The 21786-nt window shown below is 50.2% G+C and overlaps 7 protein-coding genes across 7 annotated transcripts; 3 read left to right on the forward strand and 4 right to left on the reverse strand.

Moving 5' to 3' along the window:
* Positions 1 to 531: 531 nt before the first annotated feature.
* On the reverse strand, positions 532 to 2747 carry P170DRAFT_390123 (LCCL domain protein). The gene is made up of 2 exons (XM_024845893.1): positions 2231 to 2747; positions 532 to 2158 (listed from the first exon to the last, which is right to left on the reverse strand). Exons 1-2 carry the CDS (start codon positions 2542 to 2544, stop codon positions 718 to 720), a joined length of 1755 nt encoding a protein of 584 aa, XP_024701172.1. The 5' UTR covers positions 2545 to 2747; the 3' UTR covers positions 532 to 717.
* Positions 2748 to 3279: 532 nt separating this feature from the next.
* P170DRAFT_364958 (uncharacterized protein) lies at positions 3280 to 5015 on the reverse strand (the record flags this gene model as incomplete). Its single annotated transcript, XM_024844676.1, has 5 exons — positions 3280 to 3318; positions 3373 to 3838; positions 3889 to 4538; positions 4635 to 4735; positions 4808 to 5015. Coding segments are annotated over 5 exons (1464 nt in total), but the record flags the coding sequence as incomplete, so codon positions are not given.
* Positions 5016 to 10687: 5672 nt separating this feature from the next.
* On the forward strand, positions 10688 to 12232 carry P170DRAFT_478805 (uncharacterized protein; the record flags this gene model as incomplete). The annotated part of the gene is made up of 2 exons (XM_024853593.1): positions 10688 to 10888; positions 10943 to 12232. 2 exons carry the CDS (start codon positions 10688 to 10690, stop codon positions 12230 to 12232), a joined length of 1491 nt encoding a protein of 496 aa, XP_024701174.1.
* A 589-nt stretch (positions 12233 to 12821) lies between these two features.
* On the forward strand, positions 12822 to 14275 carry P170DRAFT_449463 (CMGC protein kinase; the record flags this gene model as incomplete). The annotated part of the gene is made up of 8 exons (XM_024851045.1): positions 12822 to 13069; positions 13133 to 13176; positions 13213 to 13290; positions 13368 to 13445; positions 13503 to 13607; positions 13665 to 13804; positions 13864 to 14029; positions 14088 to 14275. The coding sequence occupies 8 exons, from the start codon at positions 12822 to 12824 to the stop codon at positions 14273 to 14275; spliced, it is 1047 nt and encodes a 348-aa protein (XP_024701175.1).
* Positions 14276 to 14685: 410 nt separating this feature from the next.
* Positions 14686 to 15422, reverse strand: P170DRAFT_478807 (MARVEL domain-containing protein; the record flags this gene model as incomplete). Its single annotated transcript, XM_024853594.1, has 5 exons — positions 14686 to 14728; positions 14782 to 14831; positions 14891 to 15078; positions 15138 to 15297; positions 15360 to 15422. The coding sequence occupies 5 exons, from the start codon at positions 15420 to 15422 to the stop codon at positions 14686 to 14688; spliced, it is 504 nt and encodes a 167-aa protein (XP_024701176.1).
* A 1857-nt stretch (positions 15423 to 17279) lies between these two features.
* Positions 17280 to 18556, forward strand: P170DRAFT_254212 (glutathione S-transferase family protein). Its single transcript, XM_024843039.1, has 3 exons — positions 17280 to 17674; positions 17741 to 17946; positions 18051 to 18556. Exons 1-3 carry the CDS (start codon positions 17541 to 17543, stop codon positions 18422 to 18424), a joined length of 714 nt encoding a protein of 237 aa, XP_024701177.1. The 5' UTR covers positions 17280 to 17540; the 3' UTR covers positions 18425 to 18556.
* Positions 18404 to 21743, reverse strand: P170DRAFT_458097 (putative nuclear protein Qri2/Nse4). Its single transcript, XM_024851766.1, has 4 exons — positions 21256 to 21743; positions 20348 to 21199; positions 20109 to 20288; positions 18404 to 19370 (listed from the first exon to the last, which is right to left on the reverse strand). The coding sequence occupies exons 1-4, from the start codon at positions 21563 to 21565 to the stop codon at positions 18688 to 18690; spliced, it is 2025 nt and encodes a 674-aa protein (XP_024701178.1). The 5' UTR covers positions 21566 to 21743; the 3' UTR covers positions 18404 to 18687.
* Positions 21744 to 21786: the final 43 nt, after the last annotated feature.

Raw genomic sequence — 21786 nt, forward strand, 5'->3', positions numbered from 1 at the left:
GCTTGTATTGTCGTTTCTCTCGTTTGTTTATGTGTTTTCTTTTTTGTATCGTTTCCCCCCCCCCTCTTAATTATGGGATTGCCTTTTTTTATTTTACAGGCTAACACTGATACTGGACGCTTATTCCAGTATTAATCAAGAGCATTCAGCATTGGCTCAAATTGAGCTCTCCGATGATATGTATCTCTCACTCCTATTTTGGCTCACAGTAGTGAATTATCACCTTGACGGTAACCGTATCAGAATGCGGAACCATTGATCAAGTCTGACAATCCCGAGTCGTGTACACTAAGCCTCTACGATATGATCCTCGCACGTCATTTTCAAGGCACAAGGACACAATGAGGAACACAATACCCAGAAGTCCAAATAGCAGTGGGAGCGATGAAGCCGAGCTATGGCCATCACCCGCCATTCACCGCTACATATCAGCCACAGACGAGGAAACATTACCCCCTTACACCTTAGCAACCCTGCGAACCTCTGGTACATATGCATGAATATAGTTATATCATCTAAAATAATTGATATCGAGTAATCATCCAAAATGCTTCGCAGATCAGGTGCAGATAAAGTAGAGCCGGGCGAGAGTTGCTTTCCAATTGAGCGGCCGTCAATGTAAAAATACTGTACACTCGGCGCCTTCAGTCAAAGACACCAATGATCCGTCTAAGAGTGGTATATATAGGTGTATCCAGAATCACCAAAAGAAGGTCTTCAAGTCCGGTCCGATTGATTCCAACGTCCATCGGCCTCCCAGGTTACCGGTTTAGTGAAGTCCTCATACCAAATGCCGCCCAACGCTTTGGTGTTGACGTATCCAAATCGAAAGTACTCGGGCTCGTCGGCCCTGTGGCGCGTCCAATTGAACATACCTCCCGAGCCATTGTCTGCCTTGAAGGAGTGGAATCGCTCGACATCGTTAACCAAGACGCTGATTCCATCGGCTTCAGGCTTCAGACCGGCAAGATCGAACGCGATGTTCTGCGAGGTGAGGACAAGAGGTGGGCCAATCTCGGGAAGTATACTACCCAACTGAGCACCATCAAGCAAGGCGCCTGGTGTCTGAAGGATGCTGTCGAAGCCCCATCGTGCGATCCCATTGATGAAGAAGCCTACAAGAAGTCCCTGATACAGCAAGCTAGGACGTGTCTGGAGCGTGGTACCGGGAATAAAGAGGAGACTGAGGATATAATGGTGGATTCGCAGGTTCATGTTCGGCACAAGAAGCAGAGCGATTATGCCGGCCACCAGAATTCCGTATAGCGCGAGCATCCGGGGCATCCTTCCCTCGTTGCGGAAGGCAATGGCTTGGGTGATCACGATCGCCACAAGAACACCGACAATGATTATGAGTGCAGGGATGGCCCCAGGCTGCTGCTCAATATCATGAGGAGTGAGTCGAGAAATCGGGATTTTGTCGAACGTGTCTGTGTTGAGCGCTCCAACCCAGCAGGTTCCCAGCCAAAGGACTGTCTTGTCCCAATGAGCGTCCAGATCTTTCAACGTATGCCGAACACAGAAATAGTACATCGCCCATCCCCCGAAAGCACAAGGAATCAACCGTCCTAGTGCAGTGGACACTATTTCGTAATAGTCGGGAGAGTAAGGCGGATCGGACGAGAGGGCCACCTGGAAATATACTATAAAGTAGATCACGCTGTAGAAGGCCGCAGGCGACGTGATGAAGAGCGACAGCACCGTCGTTACAACCAGAGAGAATGCAAACAACGACCACCGAATATCCTGGCATTTGAGTTCGGGGTCGTCGTCTGAGCTTTCGCTTCCAAACGTGAACGATAAGGGGAAGTTTGACGGGAAACCAACGCTCGAGATGCCATTTTTCTCAACGGGCTCAAAGCCGGATCGTTCGCCGGTGCGACGGAGAATGCCGCACCCACCCTTTTGGTCGCTGACGAAGCCTGCGTGTACCGCTGCTGGACAGATAGCAGAGTCACCACGATAGATCCCCGGCTCGGCGTTATTCTCAGAAGCCCCTCCGATGACCAGGCTCCGATAGTTGATCTCTTCCGGGCCTATAACATACGGTTCGAGCACCATCGCTGCTGCGCAGCTGGACGGACACCGGAATGCAAATGCGCCATTCTCGAAAGGGCGACAACTATCACCATTGATACCGCAGTTGGTAGCGTTGGACCTATGACTGTCAGTTGCGCCCATCCAACACAGATATCCATGCAAAGGAAATATAACACTAGATCATACATACCACAACCGAGCCTGACATGAAAGCTTCACAGGTTTCCCATACCCCGGGACCTCCTGACCGGCAATCGACGCATGCAGGAAACTGAGAAAAATGACCCCCCAAGCCCCCAAGCAGCCCAGAAGAAGCCACACTTTCCTCGCCCTGGTCGGAAAGTACCGATCCACGAGACGACCAGGGGCCGCCTGGGCGCGAGAGAACCACGGCGTAATGCGATATTTCCGCGGAGGCGAGGGTCCTTTCATCCACGCGCCGACAATCGAGATCATGGAGGAGAACCGACCTCGCGCCTTTCCCGGGGAAGCAAGAGGCGGCATTGACGTTGGGAGCAGGGGCTCACTCGTGCCCTGTCCATGCCGCGCGGAGTCGGAACTCCCCCGCGAAAGGCTCACAAACGGACTGCTTCCCGAATCCTCATCCCCCGGGTCGAGGGGTTGCAGGGCAATTCCCTGGGGATCCCGCGAGATGTTCTCGAAGGAAGTGGCTCGGGAACCGGAACTCTCGGGGGTGTCGAGTTCCGAAGGCATAATTGATGCATCTTCCAGGGTCCCGGAGAGGAAGCCACGAGGCGCTTTCCGGCTGTCGGTGCCAAGCCCTTAGTTATCTAATGGCCTTACTAAGTCCATCTATAGTTGAGTTATAGAATGCCATTTTTTTTGACTGGAATACTTTAGCTAACCAGTATTGAGAATACTTGAAATTAATAATCTAGAAGATAGGTATTGTAAAGCCATATGGGACTAGTTTTTGCTTCTGAGTAATCTGAATCATATTTATAGAATATAGCTCGATATTTTTAGAACTCCTAGTATTCCGGTTATAAAAAAAATTAGTATCAATAGAGACCTAAATAATCAGCACGAAAGGCAGAATATTAATGGAAAACTCCGGACGGTCATAAATTTCAAAAAAATGAGACTAGTCCTCCCAATGATACCTGGTCGTCCCATTGCCAGCTCTCCGCATAAAGGGTCCAGTCAACAGACGAGAGCACCGCCCCTAGAACTCTGCATTTTCTGCTTCCACTTGGATTCCGAATAGAATGACTCAAATCAAGAGAGTGTAATATTCGGAACCTCAGTCTCGATATTCTAGTAACCGTCAGCATACCCAGAACCGATAAATGTACCAATTTTATTACTCACCGAGCGATAAACACCCTGGAATCTCATGCCCAAAAAGCACTTGAGCTTCATGGTTTCCCTGGTCAGATAGTCATACAAGACCTTGCTGTTAGGATGATCGATTCCATTCAACACCTCAAAGAGCGATACGCGAACAAGTTCCCATCCGTTATACAGATCCAGTCCTAGTGCATAAAGAAGACCCGCTACATGGCATTGAATGAGAGTGTGGCTGACCAGGTCCCATACGTAGGTAATGTCATCCGTCACAGCTCCACTGTCAGGGACTTCCCATTCGAGAGATACCCCTTCGCTTCGAAGAGTAGGACCATGTAGTCTGATGCCGCCAAAGTCGCGAATAGCGAACCCACTTACTTTCCCGGTCTGCAGGTTAATCCGCACCGCTGTGTTCTGGGGGTGCAGTTCCAAGCCGATGCCATGTAGGATAGCTGGTGGGAGGGAGACGTTAAACAAAGTCCTGATATAGCTGTGGATTTCGTTAGAGTGTGCATTGTATGTGGTTTGAAAACAACGTACTGGCCAAACCATTCTAACTTTTGATCTACGGTCTTGAGACCCATCAGCAGTTCGGGATATGTAGAGTCTTTCCCAAAAACTCGTTCTTGCAATGCAGCAGCAACTGCAAGTGTTTCTCCGTTGGCCTTTGCCCGAGGCTCCAGGTCTTCTCGAATCACACAAGAGATGTGACGTGCAATGTCAAAATCCTTCTGACTTCCAGTCACTGATGCTACCTCTTTGAACACCCAGAAGTTGCTAGGGAGCAGTGTCGCTAGAATGTCTGAGATGAATGGCCCCCCACAGGCAGTCCAGGGTGTTACAGTCCGAATGGCAGATGTTATTTGACAAGCGAGAGCCATTTTCAGATTGTATGGAAATTCAAGCTCAGGGTCCAAGGTCAATGTTCTTGTTGACGCCTGGGCATTTGCACAATCTTCAACTATCTGCAAGAGGGCCATGTTGGGAAAGTGGCTTTCTATGATTGGTAATTGCTGCTCCAAGCAGGGAATGAGGACCCTCCCACTTTGGTCATGTTGTATCCCAAGTCGTTCGAATAGTGGCTGCATCAGTCCTTGGAAATCTCTAGTGACGCGGACATCTGCTGGAGGCACTGAGATGATAGCTATCTTAGGCCTCTGCATTTGATGTATATCTGCTGGCGTCACAGGCTTAATTGGTGGAAGAGGGATGCAAGTGCGATGAAGTTATTAGAAGATGATTGTGTTAGTCTGCAAGGTTTATGGGAAAATACAGGCTCAACGAACTGGATGTGTCGGATGTCCATAAATTATGGATTGCTCCCATTCAAGCATTGTGGAATCGAGAGATTTCAAATGACGCTTTTGGCTCATCTGAAGCCATACTTCTGTTGTTACAGTCAGTTTACACAACGATATTCTCTAGGATGCTTCATGGATATCGCTAGGGCCGAACTGACCTTGGTTATCTGCGGCGCTCCGTAGCTCTTCTTTGAATCTTTTGAAGCTAGCATCATCCCCCATAAATGCTATCCAAGGGCGAACATGTTCAAGTAAATCAATAGGATCAAAAGTTTGAGATTGAGTACTAGATGATTCAAGGATCGCTGGGGGGAGAATGATTTCCGGGCGCACGATGGAAGTCAGACTCCCACCCTTCACAGCAATTTCAGCGCTCTTTCAGATGAGCACTTTGACGGCGTGGTTCTTGTCCATGAAGGGGCCTTTTCCCTTCAAATGGATGAGCCCGCTGCTGTTCGAGTCCTCATGTTGTTCGATAGCTATAACTCCCACCACATTTTCATTGATGAGCTGGGCTAGGAAGCGCTTGGTAGTCTCAAAAGTCGCTTTCTGCTTAAGCGATAGAGGCATTTTTCGATGCTGTTGGGACGGATTGAATGAAAACCGAAAGACTTGCTCGGCTCCTTGAAATACTAGGATAGTAAAATGAAAGTAGGCATTGGTAAAACCCTATCGGTAGGCCTGACGTAGATCGAAGCACGTCAAGTGAAACTATTTACAATTATGCGGGTCGTGCATGGAAAATCCAGAAGATTCGAAGCTGCTCTGTTTCTCGGTGGTACCTACCGCTCACGAATTGATATATAAATCTTATTTGGTATTTGATTGGTATTTGGCTCATGCATGCGCTCTGCGAAAAGAATGGCCATAGTGCTGTGTTATTGGCATATGAAACGGCCCATTGTGGTACTGCTCTCAATTGTCTGTATGATATCATTCTGCAGTCTGCTCGATGGAAAGTGAAAGAGCTGATGCTGAATATCTGCTCTCGCGACCTACATCCAAGCCATAGTAGTATGAAGCAATGTTACTGAGACCCCAGGAGAGATAAGTGTAAAAGAGATCCAGCGACCGACACGCTTGACCAAGGATCTTTAATCTGTAAAACAAATGACTACTAGAACATAGCAGTCGGCTTTGAGAATCTGCTATCATACATGCAAGAGGAATATTAGTCAATTTAATACTGCTCAAATGCAGCATAAGCGAGAGAAAAAAGATATATGGTTTGAGCAATCAATTCTCCTCGGCGCATGCCCTCTTTAAATTAATTGTAGCCTCCTAAGTCCACCGTAAGGCATCGTTCCTGGACAGACACCAGATGCAATACCTCTACCCAATCTAGGACTATCAATATCCTCTCTCACCACCGACCAACCATGTCGGTGAGAAGAACACGTGCTTCCACGTCATCCCAGACTGCTGTACTTAGACTTTCACTCTGCGCAGTGGAGAGGTCGGCATATCAGCCTGCAGCTAGATCCATCCGGCACCTCTGAGCTGTCCTAGTGAGGTGGGGGTGCAGTGTGGCTTGTGGTGGGTGACTGAAAGTGCCGCTAGGGGTGGTGGGTGATCTTGTGACAGCTGGAATCATGAATTCCACATAGGATTGTTCGGGGTGTTCTAGAGATCTACGATACTTGGTTTGCTACAGCTGCAACCAACTGGTGGAATCCGTAAGCCATCCGAATCGGATACATCAACCGCCCTCTCAAGCCCAGCCTGACACCTCATCAACCGGATAATCATGACTTCATCATCACAAAGTTGACCTCGGAAAAGCTCCCTGAAGAAAACACCTCTTTCCATCTCAAAGTAAGCCCCCAGATCTCAGCGACAAGTGATCCATCACCTCTGAATGGCCATCCAGCCGCTCGGGCTCAGATCACCCGCAGATTTCGACCTCCGCTGAAGTGGGGAATTTAGGAGCTAAGGCTGTCGGTCAGGGGGTTATTTATTGTCTGGGTCTGCTTGGATCTCCGATCCAGAGTACCGGCTCTCTAGCAGTTGCATTGCATTTGGGGTGATTTTGAGCGGCCAAGATGGGCGGTGACACGGTGAGATGCATTTCGCTCTGAAATCAGGGTAACGCTGGCTGATGGACTGGATCGTGCAGGCGCCGACAACAGCATCTGCTGAATTCTCCAACTCAACCAACAATGGCCTCCAAATGGGCCAGAACTATGGCTCCATGGAAGCCTCGTTCCACAGCGATTCCATTCAGCAGGTGACCATCGCCGCCGGTGCTTCTGTCTACATGGGTAGGAAGCAGTTCACCCATGCTATAGATATACCTGTATCTAACACCATCCAGGCGAGAGAAAAACAATCGAATATAAAATCCTTAACGCACTCATCGCCAACGACCCAGGCAATAGACATGACGTCGCGCGCGCAGACCCCGGAACTTGCAAGTGGATTCTTGAGAGCGAGGCCTTTCGCTCCTGGATCAAGACTACTCCGCCCACTGCGTCGCCGCTGTATATCCAGGGGATCCCAGGGAGTGGGAAGACCGTTTTGCTGAAGTTTCTGGTGAAGGTGATCCAGGCGAGTCAGCGGTCGAGTGGGAATGCGGTGTCGCCTGCGCTGACGGAGGAGATGATTATTGCGCCGGAGCTGGGTGTTCCTGGCAAGACGATTGCGGCCGCGTGCTTTTGTGATGATAAAAAGGAGCGACGACGGACGCCGGTTTGGATTCTCCGGACGCTGTTGTATCGGATGTTGTTGCAGAACCGCAATCTGGTGAAGTATGTGCTGCAGCATGTGCAGCGTCCGGAGGATTTGCAGGACGCCGGTGGTTTTGGGCCCGACGCGGAGGAGTTTCAGTCTCTTGATGTTTTGCAACGAATTATGGAGGATATGGCCGCTGATCCGGATCTCGAGGTGTTGTATTTTGTCATCGATGGGTTGGATCAATGTGGGCCGCATATGGCTTCTGTTGTCCGGTTGATCGAGGAATTGTCTGCGAGGGTGAGCAGGAAGGCTCATGCCGCCGGACAGGAATTTACCTTTCGGTGGATTCTCTCAGATAGAGGGAGCAGGATTGTCAGCGACAAGATGCGGCCTGAGTTCACGGTTATCATGCCCGTAGGCAACCAGCGCGATATCGGGGAGGTCGCGGACAGACGCGTCCGTAATATCCAGGAGTATCGCAATTTCTCGGAGGGATTGCGTGAAGATATTACGGCGCAGCTGAAGGAGAGCGCGAAGGGGATGTTCATGTGGTTGACGCTTGTTCTGGACGACTTGTCAACGTGGGAGGGAGTCTGGACGGAGGCGCGGGTCAAGGAGAGACTGCATAATATTCCGCGCGATGTGGAGGCCTTTTATAGAGCTATTCTGGAGCGACAGGCCAAAGACATGATTGGCAGATTGAGGACGCTGCTGACGTGGGTGTATCTGGCGTGTCGGCCGCTGACTCTCGCGGAGCTGGATGTGATTCTGAATCTCCACGAGGGAAGATCCTATACTGGCGTCAGCTCGGAGGAAGACCTCCAAGCCCTGCGCCATACCATCGAGAATAGCTGGGGCACGCTATTCGTCGTCTGCGGCGACACTGTCCACCTGAGCCACCAGTCCGTCAAGGACTTCATGAACCACGTCTTCAGCGACGAGGGTGTGCACGATTATCCCCGGTTTGGCATGAGAAGGGCAGATGCCCACCGTGTCATGGCCTCGACATGTCTGACATACCTGCAATTCGACGACATCCAGCGCCGTCAGGTCCCCAGGCCCCCCGTCAACGACGATGGCATGCTCGAGGAGTCGCAGCTCGTGGCCACCAGACAGGAGTATCTCCAGGGCTATCCACTCCTGCATTACTCAGTTGAGTTTCTGGGCGAACATCTTCGCGAGAGTCAAATTCAAGAAGAAAACGACGTTCTGGGCATGGAGCAGTTCTTCGCGGCGGACTCGACAGCCCTACAGAACTGGGTTCGCTCATACGATCTCCTACAGCGATGGACGCATGGCAAATGTAAGCCCTTCTCTTTATCCCTATACGCAATTCTAACAGCACAGACTCGGGCTTCTCAACAGGCACCAGCCTCCTTTTCGTCGCAGCCCGCATGAACCTCCCCTGGCTCGCCGACAAAGCCACAACATGGAACAAATCCATCTTCTCGCTCCCCTCCGCCGTCGCAGCCCCTGACACCTCCGGCTGGAGCGCAATCCACATTGCAGCGGACTCTGAAGCCGTCGAAATGCTCTCCTGGCTGCTCCACAACGGCGCCATCGTCGACGCCGACACCATCGGCCTGCTCCACCCCGGCCGTACAGCCCTCCATCTAGCAGCCACGAAACACTCCGACGCAGGCCCTCGCATGGTCGAGGAACTCTTAAAGGGCGGCGCAAGGGCCACAGCCTACACCAGACACGGGGGAAACACACCCCTCCACTACGCGATCGACAGCCGCCGCGTCGAAACAGTCGAGACCCTCCTCGCGCACCACGCAGACGCAAACGCCACAAACGGGACAGGCATCACACCCCTCCACAAGGCATGCGCTATCCCGGGCACGGAGGAACTAGTCTCAGCCCTACTCAAGGGCGGCGCCGAGCCTGACAAAAAGACCACCATCGGGAAAGGCGCCACAGCGCGAGGCCTGGCCGCATTCAAAGCCTCACGAACCCTCGTCAAGACCTTCCACGCCATCAATGCGGCCCAAAGCGCCCTCCACATCGCGGCGAAGGTCAAAGACGCCGAACGCACCGTCGAAGTCCTCCTCGACCACGGCGCGGATGTGAACTGTCGGGATAGCGCGGACCGCACGCCGCTGCACGTCGCGGTCGTGGGGATGGACCGCGAGGTCATGGCTAGAGTGCTGATTGAGCGAGGGGCGGATGTCAATGCACGAGATGAGGAGCACAGGACGCCGTTGTTGTTGCTCCTGCAGACTGTCGGCGCTATGGCGAGCGAGATGGATTCGCAGAGTCACGCGCAGCTATTATCGGATCTGAACGGACAGCCTTCATGGGAAAGAACGGTTGAGCTTCTTATTTCTGCTGGGGCGGATCCATCTGCGAAGGGGAAACACGACGTCTCGCCGATTAGTTATGCGAAAGCGCAGCTCCAGTGGGCTGTTGAGAGGATGCAGCCGAGTCTCACAGCGGGCGAGAAACCGCCGCAGGTTGTGACGAAGGAGGTTGCGGAGGAACATCATCATGGCCATGTGCATGATTATCTTGCGAAGGGGCTTCTGCATGGCCAGGCGACGAAATGGCTTCCTAAGAGGCCTCAGTGGTGATTTCTTTTTGGCTGGTTGTATGTATTTGGCTAGTATCCACACCAATTGACGCAAAACATATGTCCTCAGAGCTCCTCCAAGCCCTTGGGTACATTCTGCAGTCAAACCCAATCCCAGAAATACAACAAAATAGTCAAAAACTCAGCGACGCATGGTGCACGCTTACTGAGGAGCCTGACACCGATTTCAAGCGAACCCGACTATCATTCAAACCACATTTGATCTCACACTGGAAATCACAAATGATTCAAACCCAAACAACGATCTAGAGCCGTTCAGACATACCACACTAGTTTCAAGAAGAGGTGCGAGGAGGGTCAGAACTACTATCATGCGACGGTGTCACGTTCGCATGTAGGAAAGACATGTCCTATATTCTGAGCTAGACACAACCAACATATATTTCAAAACTATATTAAGATAAAGGAATTTAGACAACAACGATTTATTGCAGACAAGCCCGAATATGTGAAGAGTCTACTCTACTCGTCGAGCTTAACCCTCAATGGTTTCGCAGCAATGGTGCTCCTAAGGATAATTAGAACTATTGTTTGACTGGCCGATGACATTAATCAGTATTCTGCAGTTGTCAGCGAGTTAAATGCCATGATTGTATTCCATAGATGATCATCACATCCCATTATGCAAGGGCCTACAACCCTTACTGGCATGAACGAATCTGGTCATGAATTGTGGGAGGTCATATCTCATCGACCCTTATATCTTCCGAAGTCACTGACCAAAAAGTATTCCCTCATTTTCTCATCGCGAGCTGTTTTCTCACGAACCAAGATGAAGCCTCCAAAGCCCGTACTGACTGACACAGTCATTCCACTTCATCTAAGGGACAATGCCTTGATTTACCGCAATTTTATCGCCGACGTTACCTTTATTTTCGACGATGTGCTAGATGCGGATCTTGTTCGCAACTCTTTGGAAGATTTGATTGCTTTTGGAGAATGGAGAAAGCTTGGTGCTCGCCTGCGACTGAGAGTTAGGAGCCACTCTACTTTATCCTCCCAGAAATCACCAGCTAACCTTAGGTAGGACGACAATGGGCTTGAATACCACATTCCCCAGAGATTCGACGCTAAAAGACCGGGAGTCACATTCAACATCTCCGATTACAACATGAGAATGCATGAGCACCCGATTGCTAGCAAAGTTCCTCGTGCAAGTAACAAGCTTCAACTGTTCTCTTCGCCCGACGAATTTGATGGGCTGTTGCGCCAGCCAAACACACCTTGTCGGCTGGAAGACTGGATCTATTCGGACCGCCCTCAGCTCGAAGTTTACATGATTCGATTTGAGGATGCGACGCTGATTAGGATGACTTCACTCCATACCTTGATGGATGCCGTGGGACGATCCGGTCTTCTCCAAGCCTGGACAGCCAAGCTCAGGGGTCGCGATGATCAAATCCCAGCCTTTCACGGGTTCTCCGAAGATCCAATGGCCTCTTATACCACAGACGCATTGCCACGGAGACCTGGCAACTCTCAGAACGGCAACCCATTTCTAGGCTGGCTTCGCGAGCCAATTCGTCTTGCCACTGCACTCTTCAGTTCTTTTTGGGCACCGGTGCTGGAGACTCGGTTTCTTTGCGTACCGGGGCACTATCTTGATTCCATGAGAGAGCTCGCCAGGAAGCAGCTCGAAGGTGGGACAAACGATGAAGACAAGGAACCACAGTTTGTTAGTGAAGGCGACGTCCTGCTCGCATGGTGGATACGGACTTGGGTTTCTGCCATAAATCCGCCGCCCAGCAAGACCATCACGATCGTGAACATGTTCAACTTTCGTCCCGCATTGCCAGAGCTATTTCCTAAAGGAGCAATGTTCCTTGGAAACACAATTATGACGATAGGAACTCGTGTGCCTGTGGGCGAGATGCTTCAAAAGCCACTTGGATATCTCGCTCGTCGGATTCGAGAATCAATTATGAGTCAAAGTACCAGAGATCATGTTGAGCTGCAAGCTGCTATCCAGGCAAGAGGGATTCAAGATATGGGAGTTCGTGAGCCGTTTCAAGAACCGGACCCGCTGGTTCTTGCTTGCACCAATCGTCATAAAGCAAGGTATTTTGATGTGGACTTTTCGGCGGCGGTTTCGAAGGAAGGCGCACCCAAAGCGCATAGATCAAGCGCGCCAGGCAAGCCGTTCTTCGTACTGTCCCGCAACTTTTGGTTGGGGAGCAATAGACCATCTAATTCTGTAAACATTGCAGGAAAAGGCCCGGATGATTGCTGGTGGATATCGCAGACCTTGCCGCGGAATGCATGGGGAGGGATTGAGAGGCAGCTGGCGGATGCTAACTGTAACGAGTCTATCCCTTAGGAGGTGAACAGACTAACAACCTACTATGCCTCTAACGGCCGCTTGCTTGATTTATTGGTCTATTTCTTTTCTTTTCTTTTCTTTTCTTTTCTTTTCTTTTCTTTTCTTTTCTTTTCTTTTCTTTTCTTTGAGAACTGATACTCTTCCTTATATGCCTTTATATGTATCCGCGGCTCCTTCATAGCTCCTATAATACCGCCGTCATGAGAGGTAGACTACGTCCACCATGTAGTTCCATTCGTATTGCAGATGCTCGGCTGACATAGAGTTGCACACCGTCCTTTAATGTAGTAGTGACGCAGCAAGATATTCCGTAGGTTCTCTCAGACTACCGGAAGCTTACCAACCCAGTCCCTTGCTTAGATGGAGCACCTGTTTGAAACAATCTTTGATCTAGGACAGCTGCAACTTCGATGGAACCCTCCAGGTATTGTTTCTTTCAGCGACAAGGAAGATAGTATGGAGTGGTGAGAGTGTTGACTGTGGTAGTATACAAGCATGATGAGTCATCGTGTCTTTTTCTTATTTCCACTGCTCCTAGTTATCGCACATCAACAAAGGTTGGCTTCTTCTCTTTCCCGTGCTCATGATGGCTACCCTCATGAGACGGGCCACAAGGGTGCTTCGAAGGACTCCATCTCCTCCCATGAGCTTTCCCACCTCCGGCTTCGAAATTGTTCGTTCCTCAGAGGTGCTTGACGAGGAACGGTTTGACCACTTCAAACAAGGGCAATATTACCCTGCTAATACTGGCGACGTGCTTAGTTCCAAATATCAGATTTTTGGTAAAGTTGGGTTTGGAACAACTTCCACAGTATGGCTTGCTCATGATCTTGAGTACGTTAGGGCAGATCTACCAGCACTTGTTTTAACTGAACACCGACCCACTGACACAACTAGGGGCCATCAATACGTGACGCTCAAAGTCTACACACGAGATGAAGGTAATTAAGAAGAATTCCAGATTTACAAGCAATTAGGCCGCGGAAGTTCATGGCACCCTGGCCATGCTCATATACGGAAAGCACTAGATCTCTTCACGATTCCCCGTGCTGTCCGTGCCTTGTTCAAAAGCCAATGTGGGAGAGCTTCAGGGATCTACTATATCGTAATCCCAGCCATTGATTCACCGAAGATCTGCTCAAAGCTGGCCTGATGCAGATCTTTCTTGCTCTTGACTATCTGCACACCGAGTGCAAGCTTGTTCACACCGGTAAGGCTTCTCTGTATGGCGCTGTCAAAACCACTGCCCTAATCTGCATCCATATAGACATCAAAAGCGACAACATCCTCCAAGAAATAGAGGACATGCCGATCCTTGAAAGTTTCACGCAAGCTGAGCTGAAGAAGCCGTCGCCCCGCAAAATCGTCAATGGTATGCCGGTATACGCTTCATGACGCTTTGACCTGCCAAGGGTGTTTGGAAAAGCAGTGTTAAGTGATTTTGGCTCTGCCGTACGAGGCGACGAGAGGCGGAATCACGATGCACAGCCAAATGTCTATCGATCGCCGGAAGTGATGCTGAAGACCGATTGGAGCTACCCCGTCGACATATGGAACGTCGGTGTTATGGTACGGTTTGCCTGTGCATGCTCAATCCCATGCATATACTAACTCGCCGGCAATAATAGGTGTGGGATTTGTTCGAGGGGAGACACCTTTTCCACGGGAATGACCCTGATGGTAAGGGGTATTCGACTCGGGCGCATCTCGCGGAAGCCATGAGTCTTCTGGGGCCGCCGCCTTTAGATATGCTCCAGCGTGGAAAACGAAGCCATGAGTTCTACACAGATGATGGTAAGTACATTTTCTCGCTCGGTGTACTTTGCAAAGACTTATGGAGACAAAATTGCAGGCAAATGGAAGCAAGACATTGAGATCCCGACAGGAGTCAGTCTGGAATCATCAGAGCAGTTCCTTGAGGGAAGAAATAAGGAGATGTTTATGGCTTTCATGAGAGGAATGCTTCAGTGGCGGCCTGAAGATAGGAAGACAGCGAAGGATCTACTCCAGGACCCGTGGCTGAATGGTCAGATAGAGTAGCTTGTGGTATATTAGCAAGGGACGGCAACCATCCTCTCTTCATGAACCAGCGAATGAAGTTGAAGTAGTTTCAATGCAGAATCCATTACTCAGGAGTAGATATTATTAAGTACTGTTAACAAAACGAGTGACACATAAAACCTGAACACGCCGGCAGGGTGGGTATCTGAAAAACTAATAAACACAAAATCATCACGTCATTTCCGGCGTCGGTTGTCATTTTTCTTTTTTTTCTGTTTTTTGGTCTTTGATTAAGCGGCGGGGCGACCCGGAAATTAAACATTTGCGAGACTTCGTACGTAAGGATCGTGGCGTGAATTATGGTTTCTAATGCTGAAGCAGAGTCGCAGAGAGCGGCTTCTGGCAACTTGTAGCGACATGACAAGAGCCAGTATCAGAGATGCCTAAGCTTAGACGGCGGATCGCCTGAAAAAGCCACGGCGACGGCCAGTGCTGGATGGATGTAAGCATCATGTATTCGAATGGAGTCACAGTCAAATACTTACTAGGCAGCATCGGTGGTGGATCTTCTGACGCGGAAAGTAAACCAGATTCCCTGTACGTCACAGTCAGCACCCGTGTTAGACAAGTAGATAATAAAATTCCAATACGAACCACGATGCCGGAAACAAGCCAGACAATGGCGGAGATAAAGCTGAAGGCTTCCGCGGCCTTCCATCGGCTGCAGCTGTTGTTGTGGGTGATGCCGCCCCAGTGCCAGATGCTGCCGCAGCTGAACTTGTGGATCGCATCGACGAGGATACCGAACGCGGCGAACCAAGCCAACGAGATGACGATATCAACTGTACGAATGCTTATTAGCTGCTGGTGAACATTGTTAGGACGGTATGGATCAGCTTACATGGCCAGGAGAAGAACGAGGAAGAGAACGGTATCAGCCATATCAGGCCGAGAATTATGGATAATCCGGCGACGACTTCGGTATAGATCCATCGGGCTTGCGGCCACGGGTCGATGTCGTTGAAGGAGGCGAGGTAGTGACCGATGATACCTGCAACGACCTATGGAGATTCTGTTAGTGCCTTTGTTTATTGAGGATTTTTCATTCTCGGAAAAGACGTACAGCAGCGCAGATGATCTCCGCGACACGGAGCACGATGGACACAAGTCGCGACACGACGGGCATGATGGATAAGTTGGCTAACAGTTTACGGAAGGAAAGGTTTCTGGAAGAGCTGGTGTAGGTCAAGTAGTGGCAGGAGCAGTAGGTGGTGACGATCGCAGCAGACGGAAGAAAAAGGAACCAAACGAATCAAGAGGGAGGGGGATAGAGCTTAAGTAGAAGAAATGGGCAGCGACCCGATGATCTGCAGGCGTATTTTTCTTGGATCAACCCTTGCACGGCAATGACATCGCCAGGCCGGCGATCATTGGCTGTGTGGCACAGTAGCCTCTGCCCAACGTCTAGGCGGAACCATAAGTTTTCCCACGGAGGGAAATGGGTTGGCAGACGGTGCTGGACGGCGTGATTCATTCATTAATTGGCATCCCGTTCTAGACCCATAGCTGCGGTGACATGTTGACTGCCAGGAGTCCTCGGTCTTCTTCACCCGATGTACACGTTGTTGTATTCTATTGATTTTATTTCATTTTACTCTACTGTATTTTAGTTCTCCTACAATCCCCTGAGCCCAAAAATCAAAAGAACAAACCATCGACAGTCTTCCATGGCTCCAGTCAACACTCAACAGCGCTAACTAAAGGTTAAAGTGAGCTCCACCGCCCCGTCCCTAGGCACAATAGGGCTATGAGCCCACTCTGCATCATCCACACCACCCGCCCGAATCAATAGTCCGATGGGTTGAAGAACTTTTTCAAGCGAATGCGACCAGATGGGGGTTCCGCGAGACCATCCGATTTTTCAGACGTCCTGTGATGCGGTCCCTGGCATTCCGGACATCCTCTGGTGTGGCCCTCAGTACGTCCTCCGTGGAGGTGACGTCATTCTGCAGACGGAATTACGGCAGCCTAATCATCTGACTGGTCCCTCAGCCCTACCGTCATTGCATCATTTTCTACGGAGTAAAGTAGGTGACTTATTCTTGAATGGAGTATGTTCATTTTTGTTCGGTTTTTTTTTTTTTTTTTTTTTTTCAGTCTACGATTGGCTCGCTTGCAGTGGAAGAACCCTTAATCTACTTCATATGGAGCATCCCTCGGATGACAGACACCAAGACAAGATTCAAGCAGATGCATCCTTGCTCCGCTTCTTAAGCAATTCCAATACATTCTATGCTTCTGGAAATGGGTTCGCCACCGGTTCAATTCCTACACTTCATTACATTCCGTACAGAGGCCCAGGGGCTAAAAGATATGCATCATGCACGATTCCCTATCTCCGACAGGACCCACAAATAGACTGAATCAGACCCTGCGGAGAGTAGGCCTGGATGGTATTCTAGAACACGAGGCCCTCACGGGAACGGAGAGGTTGGATATGGCATTTAAAATAAGCCGATCTTGATGCTCGTATCGGCTTACAGGTCTTAGCCTCGAAGATTCCGTGATCGCATCAGGCGATGATACCTCCATCGCCTCTTCTATATCCCAAATCTAAATTCCTTATAGCACAAATTCTTGCGAAAGCCTCGAGAACAGTCACTATTACAAATACGACCTCTTTTGATACCCAGAGGAATAGGAAACTTATTACGGTAGTCAGGAACAGTGACGTTGACACGAAATGCCCAAAGCGTAGAGCTGGGCTCCCAAAGTAGTACAAGTGACAACACTCTGTGTTACCATTCCAGTCGATGAGTTTTAAACACAAAATCCTTTTTTGTCTTTTTTTTGGAGTCTGTTTTCTTTTCCTATTTTCTTCTCAATGTTTTTAAGTGAGAATTGAATGGGTTTGATGATGTATGCATGCTAGTCCCCCAAGAAATTACCTAGGCAACAGGACATAGAATGGAAAGAGTAAGACCATATAGAAACCAACAGATCTTCTACACTCTAAATCTTGACACTATCTTATCCAGCAATAGCCCCGCATCCTCGAGCATCATTGGACTACCATCCGCGTCAGCACTTACTAGCAGAAAACAACATGCCAAGGATCACGCCTTTCTCATTGTAGCACATTACAAATCCTTCAATCCTTCCGGGAGTTAGAAATCAACCATGCATCCTTATAAATCAATCACGAAGATGGACCATAAATATAACCCCTGCATACTTCTCATGGACTACAATCTGAAATAATCTTCACAATTAAACTCCCTCTATCATAAACTAGCCCATTGCAATGTCATCCCCAAACATCGATCTCTATACGGCAGGCACCGCCAACGGATTCAAAGTCAGCATTCTCCTCGAGGAGCTGGGTCTCCCCTACAAAACCCATGCGTTGGATCTTGGTGCCAATCAGCAAAAAGAAGAGTATGCCACCTTTGACCTTTCTTCAGCCTAAATCCCAATGCCAACCACACACTAACCACCCCCTAGATGGTTCCTCAAAATCAACCCCAACGGCCGCATCCCCGCCATCACAGACGGCGAGACCCGGGTCTTTGAAAGCGCTGCCATCCTGCTCTACCTCGCCGACAAGTACGACACCGAGCGAAAATTCAGCTACGCCCCGGGGACCGCGGAATACGCCGAACAATTGAGCTGGCTGATGTGGCAGATGGGAGGGCTGGGGCCTATGCAAGGTACATACATTTTCGTCTTTTCTCTGGTCATCGCATGTCTTCGATCAGACAGACGATATCCAACAACAGGAACAGAGACCTAGCTAACCATGAACAACGTACAGGACAAGCGAACCACTTCGCAGCCTTTGCCACGGTGCGCTCCGACTACGGCATCCAAAGGTATACAGACGAGACGAAGCGGCTGTACTCTGTTCTGGAATTGCGACTGCAGGAATCGCCGTATCTAGCCGGCGACAAGCTCACCATCGCTGACCTGGCCAGTTACCCGTGGGTGATGGCTGGTCCGTTGGTTTTGGACTTGGATCTAGCGGAGTGGCCGGCGTTGAAGAAATGGAGTGATTCGATTGCTGAGAGAGAGGCCGTTCAGAAGGGGTTGAAGATTCCGCCTCCGAGGGTGCCCCTGGATCAGATGGCTGAGTTTCTAGCGGGGAAGAAGAGGGAGATTTTGGCGAGGGAGAATACGGATAAGCATTGATTTCGGATGATATGATTATGGTTTGATGGGGTATTAAATTGGTTAAAACCGACGAAGACACTTTTGTCGTGGTATGAAATGCACAGACAGAGCAAAGGGCAGAGAGATAATCATATGTCCGCCAGCAGATTGACATCAACTTCACGCCTTGCAACACTGATAATTAGTACACTTAATGCCTGCATCAATAAAGCCCAGTGAAAGAGATCGACGTAGAATAAACACAAAGCGACCGATCGAGGAGATTAAAGAGGAGATAAAGACTAAGTGGTCTTCTTATCATTCTCCAGGTGCCACTCCATCACCGTCCGAAAGACCCCCTTCGCACCGCTCTCAATCACATCTCCATGGCACGGAATCAAGCGATTAAAGTCCCAGTGATTAATACGACGCACCGACTCGGTGAACGCCGACCGATCCGCCGTCGACAGGACATACCAGACAAACCTCTTCTGCCAGGTGGCCGGGGCAGCAGTCGACAAGGCCGGACAAATCAAATTGGTCAGGAAGTTCTTGGCGCTCTCGTTCGACTTGGAGTACTGCTCTCTCGCCGGGAGATTGAACAGCAGGTCGGCCTCGATGAGGGTGCGCGATCGCTTATGCAGGAATACGAGCTCCCGTGACGGATGGCCGTACACGTACTCGGTCTCGAACTCGGCGTCGAACTCGTCGGAGATTTTGCGCCGCGGGTCCTCCTTGCGGAACACGTGGTGGAATGCCGTATCTTTGAACTCGGGGTTGGATTGGCGCTTCTCCCACAGGCCCTCGGGCGCGATGATCTCCGCCTCGGGGTATGCGTTTTTCCACGATGTCAGATGCAGGTGGTGCTCTAGATCCAGCGCCGCGATATACTTGACGTTTCCGCCGAGTGAGGTCACGGCGGCCTGCACCTCTGGAGTCAGGCTGACGGGCGAGAAGACGGCGATAGAGCCCGATTCCATTTTGACTGTTCTCGTGATGAGGTAAGTAGGGGGGACGTTTTTATCGCACGATCTGCTTGATGCAAGGAGTTTGGGATGTGCACTACTGACCTAGAGTTCCTCGACCTCCGAACTTCAAGCGTCCAAACCGTGCAAAGGGCAGGCTCATGGTGACCACGTCGGAGGTGACATTGCGAATCACCATGCTCTCGCTGGGGTTCTTGGGGAAGAGCTGCGGAGCCATAGTGGCGATCTGTCGGGTATGATTGTACTCGCGTATTTGGTACTTGCAGTGTATCGAATCTGCAGCTGCAAGGATGAAAGGACCTTGGGGATTTTGTGAAACAATAAATAGTCCGTCACAAGGCGATCAGGTGGTGGTTGCATTCGAGCAGGCAAAAGGTGGCTTGAATCGAGAGCCCATGACGTCAGGAATACTGACGTGCTTACTAACCCGGGCCTGGCCCCCGCCGATCGATACTCCAATGAGCACGAGGTGTGCCTGGAATTTCTGGAGACGGCCGGAGTTAATAATCTACGCAGTAAGCTATGATTAGACATTGGGGATAAATCTTCGTCGTTATGCTCAGATGCTCGCACACAATGGTCACGGCTTACAAATTGCATTCGGCAAATCGATGAGAACGCTCGAGAACAACAGACTGGGTATCATGTACATCTACCACCAAACAAGGACCAAAACCTCTACTCCCGAATATTCGCTTCCAAGTCAATCATCACGCATCCAACAAGCTAACTCTAGCCGTACCAGCCCTGTGCGGTCGTCTGAGATTCCTCTTCCTGGCGATGGGGGATGATGCACTCTTTGATGTCATAAACATCAATCAAGTCTCGCCATGTTTCGAAGTCAAGACTAAAGATGGCCTGATGCTTCTGAATGCCCCTTTTCTGCGCTTCACTTGGTGCCCATGGTTTACCAGGATCTATCAAGCAACGTTAGTTCAGTATATACAAAAGATCAGATAGCCAAAGGAGGACTTACGCAGGGTTGGCAACTGGCGACTGTCCCGCGATAAACCCGCCGTGCCATCTCTTACTAAGAAACTGACATAGAACAGGTTTTCCACGCTTTGCCCAAAGGACCTGGGGTTGATGCAGAAGTTGAAAAATGGCACACCCGCATCATCGGCGACATTATGCTGGGCCATGACCTTCTGGACCATCTCATTGCTAGGTTCTCCCCCTTCTTCCACCATCCGCGACAAGACCTGCGTCACGGCGGCTTCGCCGGAAATCTGTGTCTCCGCCAAGAGTTTGTTGATATTCGAGCAGATAGTTGTAAGATTCGACGTTTCTTGTCGATCGAGGTCCTCATTCTCGAGCTCTTGCGGTCGGACTGCTTGCGACGGATCGATCTGTTCTCGTGCTCTTCGTTGCGTCAGTTGTCGCGTTCGTTTCTGAACCGATAGGGGCCCAAGAAGGAACCCCGAAACAGCCGGTCGCGCATTGCTGCGAACACAGGCAGCGCGTCCAAGCCAGTCCCAGTTCAAGGCATCTCCCTGTTCTTCGTCGCTATCATTGGGGTCTGCTTGACTTCTGCCGTGTGTGCGCCGACGTTGTGTACTGCTGGGAATTGCTGCCTGCGAATCGTCCGGGCCATGGCGCATAAATGAGATACACTTGGAGACAAACTCGTCGACATCGACCCCCGCGGAAGCGTCGCCCAGAACTAGCTGTGCTGTCTTTTTATACGATAAATCAGCGGCACTGACGAGGAGACGGGCGTCGATCGTCGCGTCCGACGTCTGCTTGACATCTCGGAAAAATTCATTGGCCTTCTTGATGGTTTGTCGGATCCCGTCGTTGCCCGCTTGCATAAATTCACTCCTAGAGTCTAAGCCACAATTAGAAGTTGGTCAACAGGAATCATACTGGGTCAGGCATCCATACCATGTAGTTCGCGTGACAAATCCCTAAGTCCCTTCCGAATCCGCCGTCTTTCCTTTTCATCTTGATCTGGGTCGTAATATTGTTTATTGGGATCCTGCTGCGAAGGCGGTATTTGGGACTGGCTGCCATCCTGGTTATTGACATTTCGGTTCGCTAATCGCTGTCGCTTTGCGCTGGCACTGGAAGAGGCCATCGTCCCCTGGGTTCTCTTTCGAATCCGAGCTGAGTTTTGATGATTTTCCTTGTCGGAATGGGCCCCTGGTGACGATTGTTGACTTGAATGTCTGGCTGCATGGGGAGTGCGCGCCATCCTCTTTGTCTGGAGGTTTGCGACAAACGGGAACGGAACGCGCTTGCGATTGGGTCGATAGGAGGGTCGGACGAGGGAATGCAGGGGAAGCGGTAGAGCGAGGAGTGGAATCAAGAAGGCAGTTACAAGGCGAGAAGTATGGCGTAAAGTGAAGCCACCCTCGTCAAAAATGACTCTGCCTGGCCAGACTCACTAAATCAATTCTCCTGATGGATTCATCA

The sequence above is a fragment of the Aspergillus steynii genome, assembly GCF_002849105.1.
Source record: "Aspergillus steynii IBT 23096 chromosome Unknown P170scaffold_7, whole genome shotgun sequence".
In the NCBI taxonomy this organism is placed as follows: domain Eukaryota; kingdom Fungi; phylum Ascomycota; class Eurotiomycetes; order Eurotiales; family Aspergillaceae; genus Aspergillus; species Aspergillus steynii.

Excerpts from the sequence above, each read along its gene's own strand:
- P170DRAFT_458097 (XM_024851766.1), bottom strand. The coding sequence starts at position 21,565 with ATGGCGCGCACTCCCCATGCAGCCAGACATTCAAGTCAACAATCGTCA. Across the intron at positions 20,289-20,347 it reads TCGCCAGTTGCCAACCCTGC|ATCCTGGTAAACCATGGGCA; the intron begins GTAAGTCCTCCT and ends GTTGCTTGATAG. Across the intron at positions 19,371-20,108 it reads GACCGCACAGGGCTGGTACG|TCAAAATGGAATCGGGCTCT; the intron begins GCTAGAGTTAGC and ends TCACGAGAACAG.
- P170DRAFT_390123 (XM_024845893.1), bottom strand. The coding sequence starts at position 2,544 with ATGCCGCCTCTTGCTTCCCCGGGAAAGGCGCGAGGTCGGTTCTCCTCC. Across the intron at positions 2,159-2,230 it reads TCATGTCAGGCTCGGTTGTG|GTCCAACGCTACCAACTGCG; the intron begins GTATGTATGATC and ends TGACAGTCATAG.
- P170DRAFT_254212 (XM_024843039.1), top strand. The coding sequence starts at position 17,541 with ATGTCATCCCCAAACATCGATCTCTATACGGCAGGCACCGCCAACGGA. Across the intron at positions 17,675-17,740 it reads GCCAATCAGCAAAAAGAAGA|ATGGTTCCTCAAAATCAACC; the intron begins GTATGCCACCTT and ends ACCACCCCCTAG. Across the intron at positions 17,947-18,050 it reads AGGGCTGGGGCCTATGCAAG|GACAAGCGAACCACTTCGCA; the intron begins GTACATACATTT and ends AACAACGTACAG.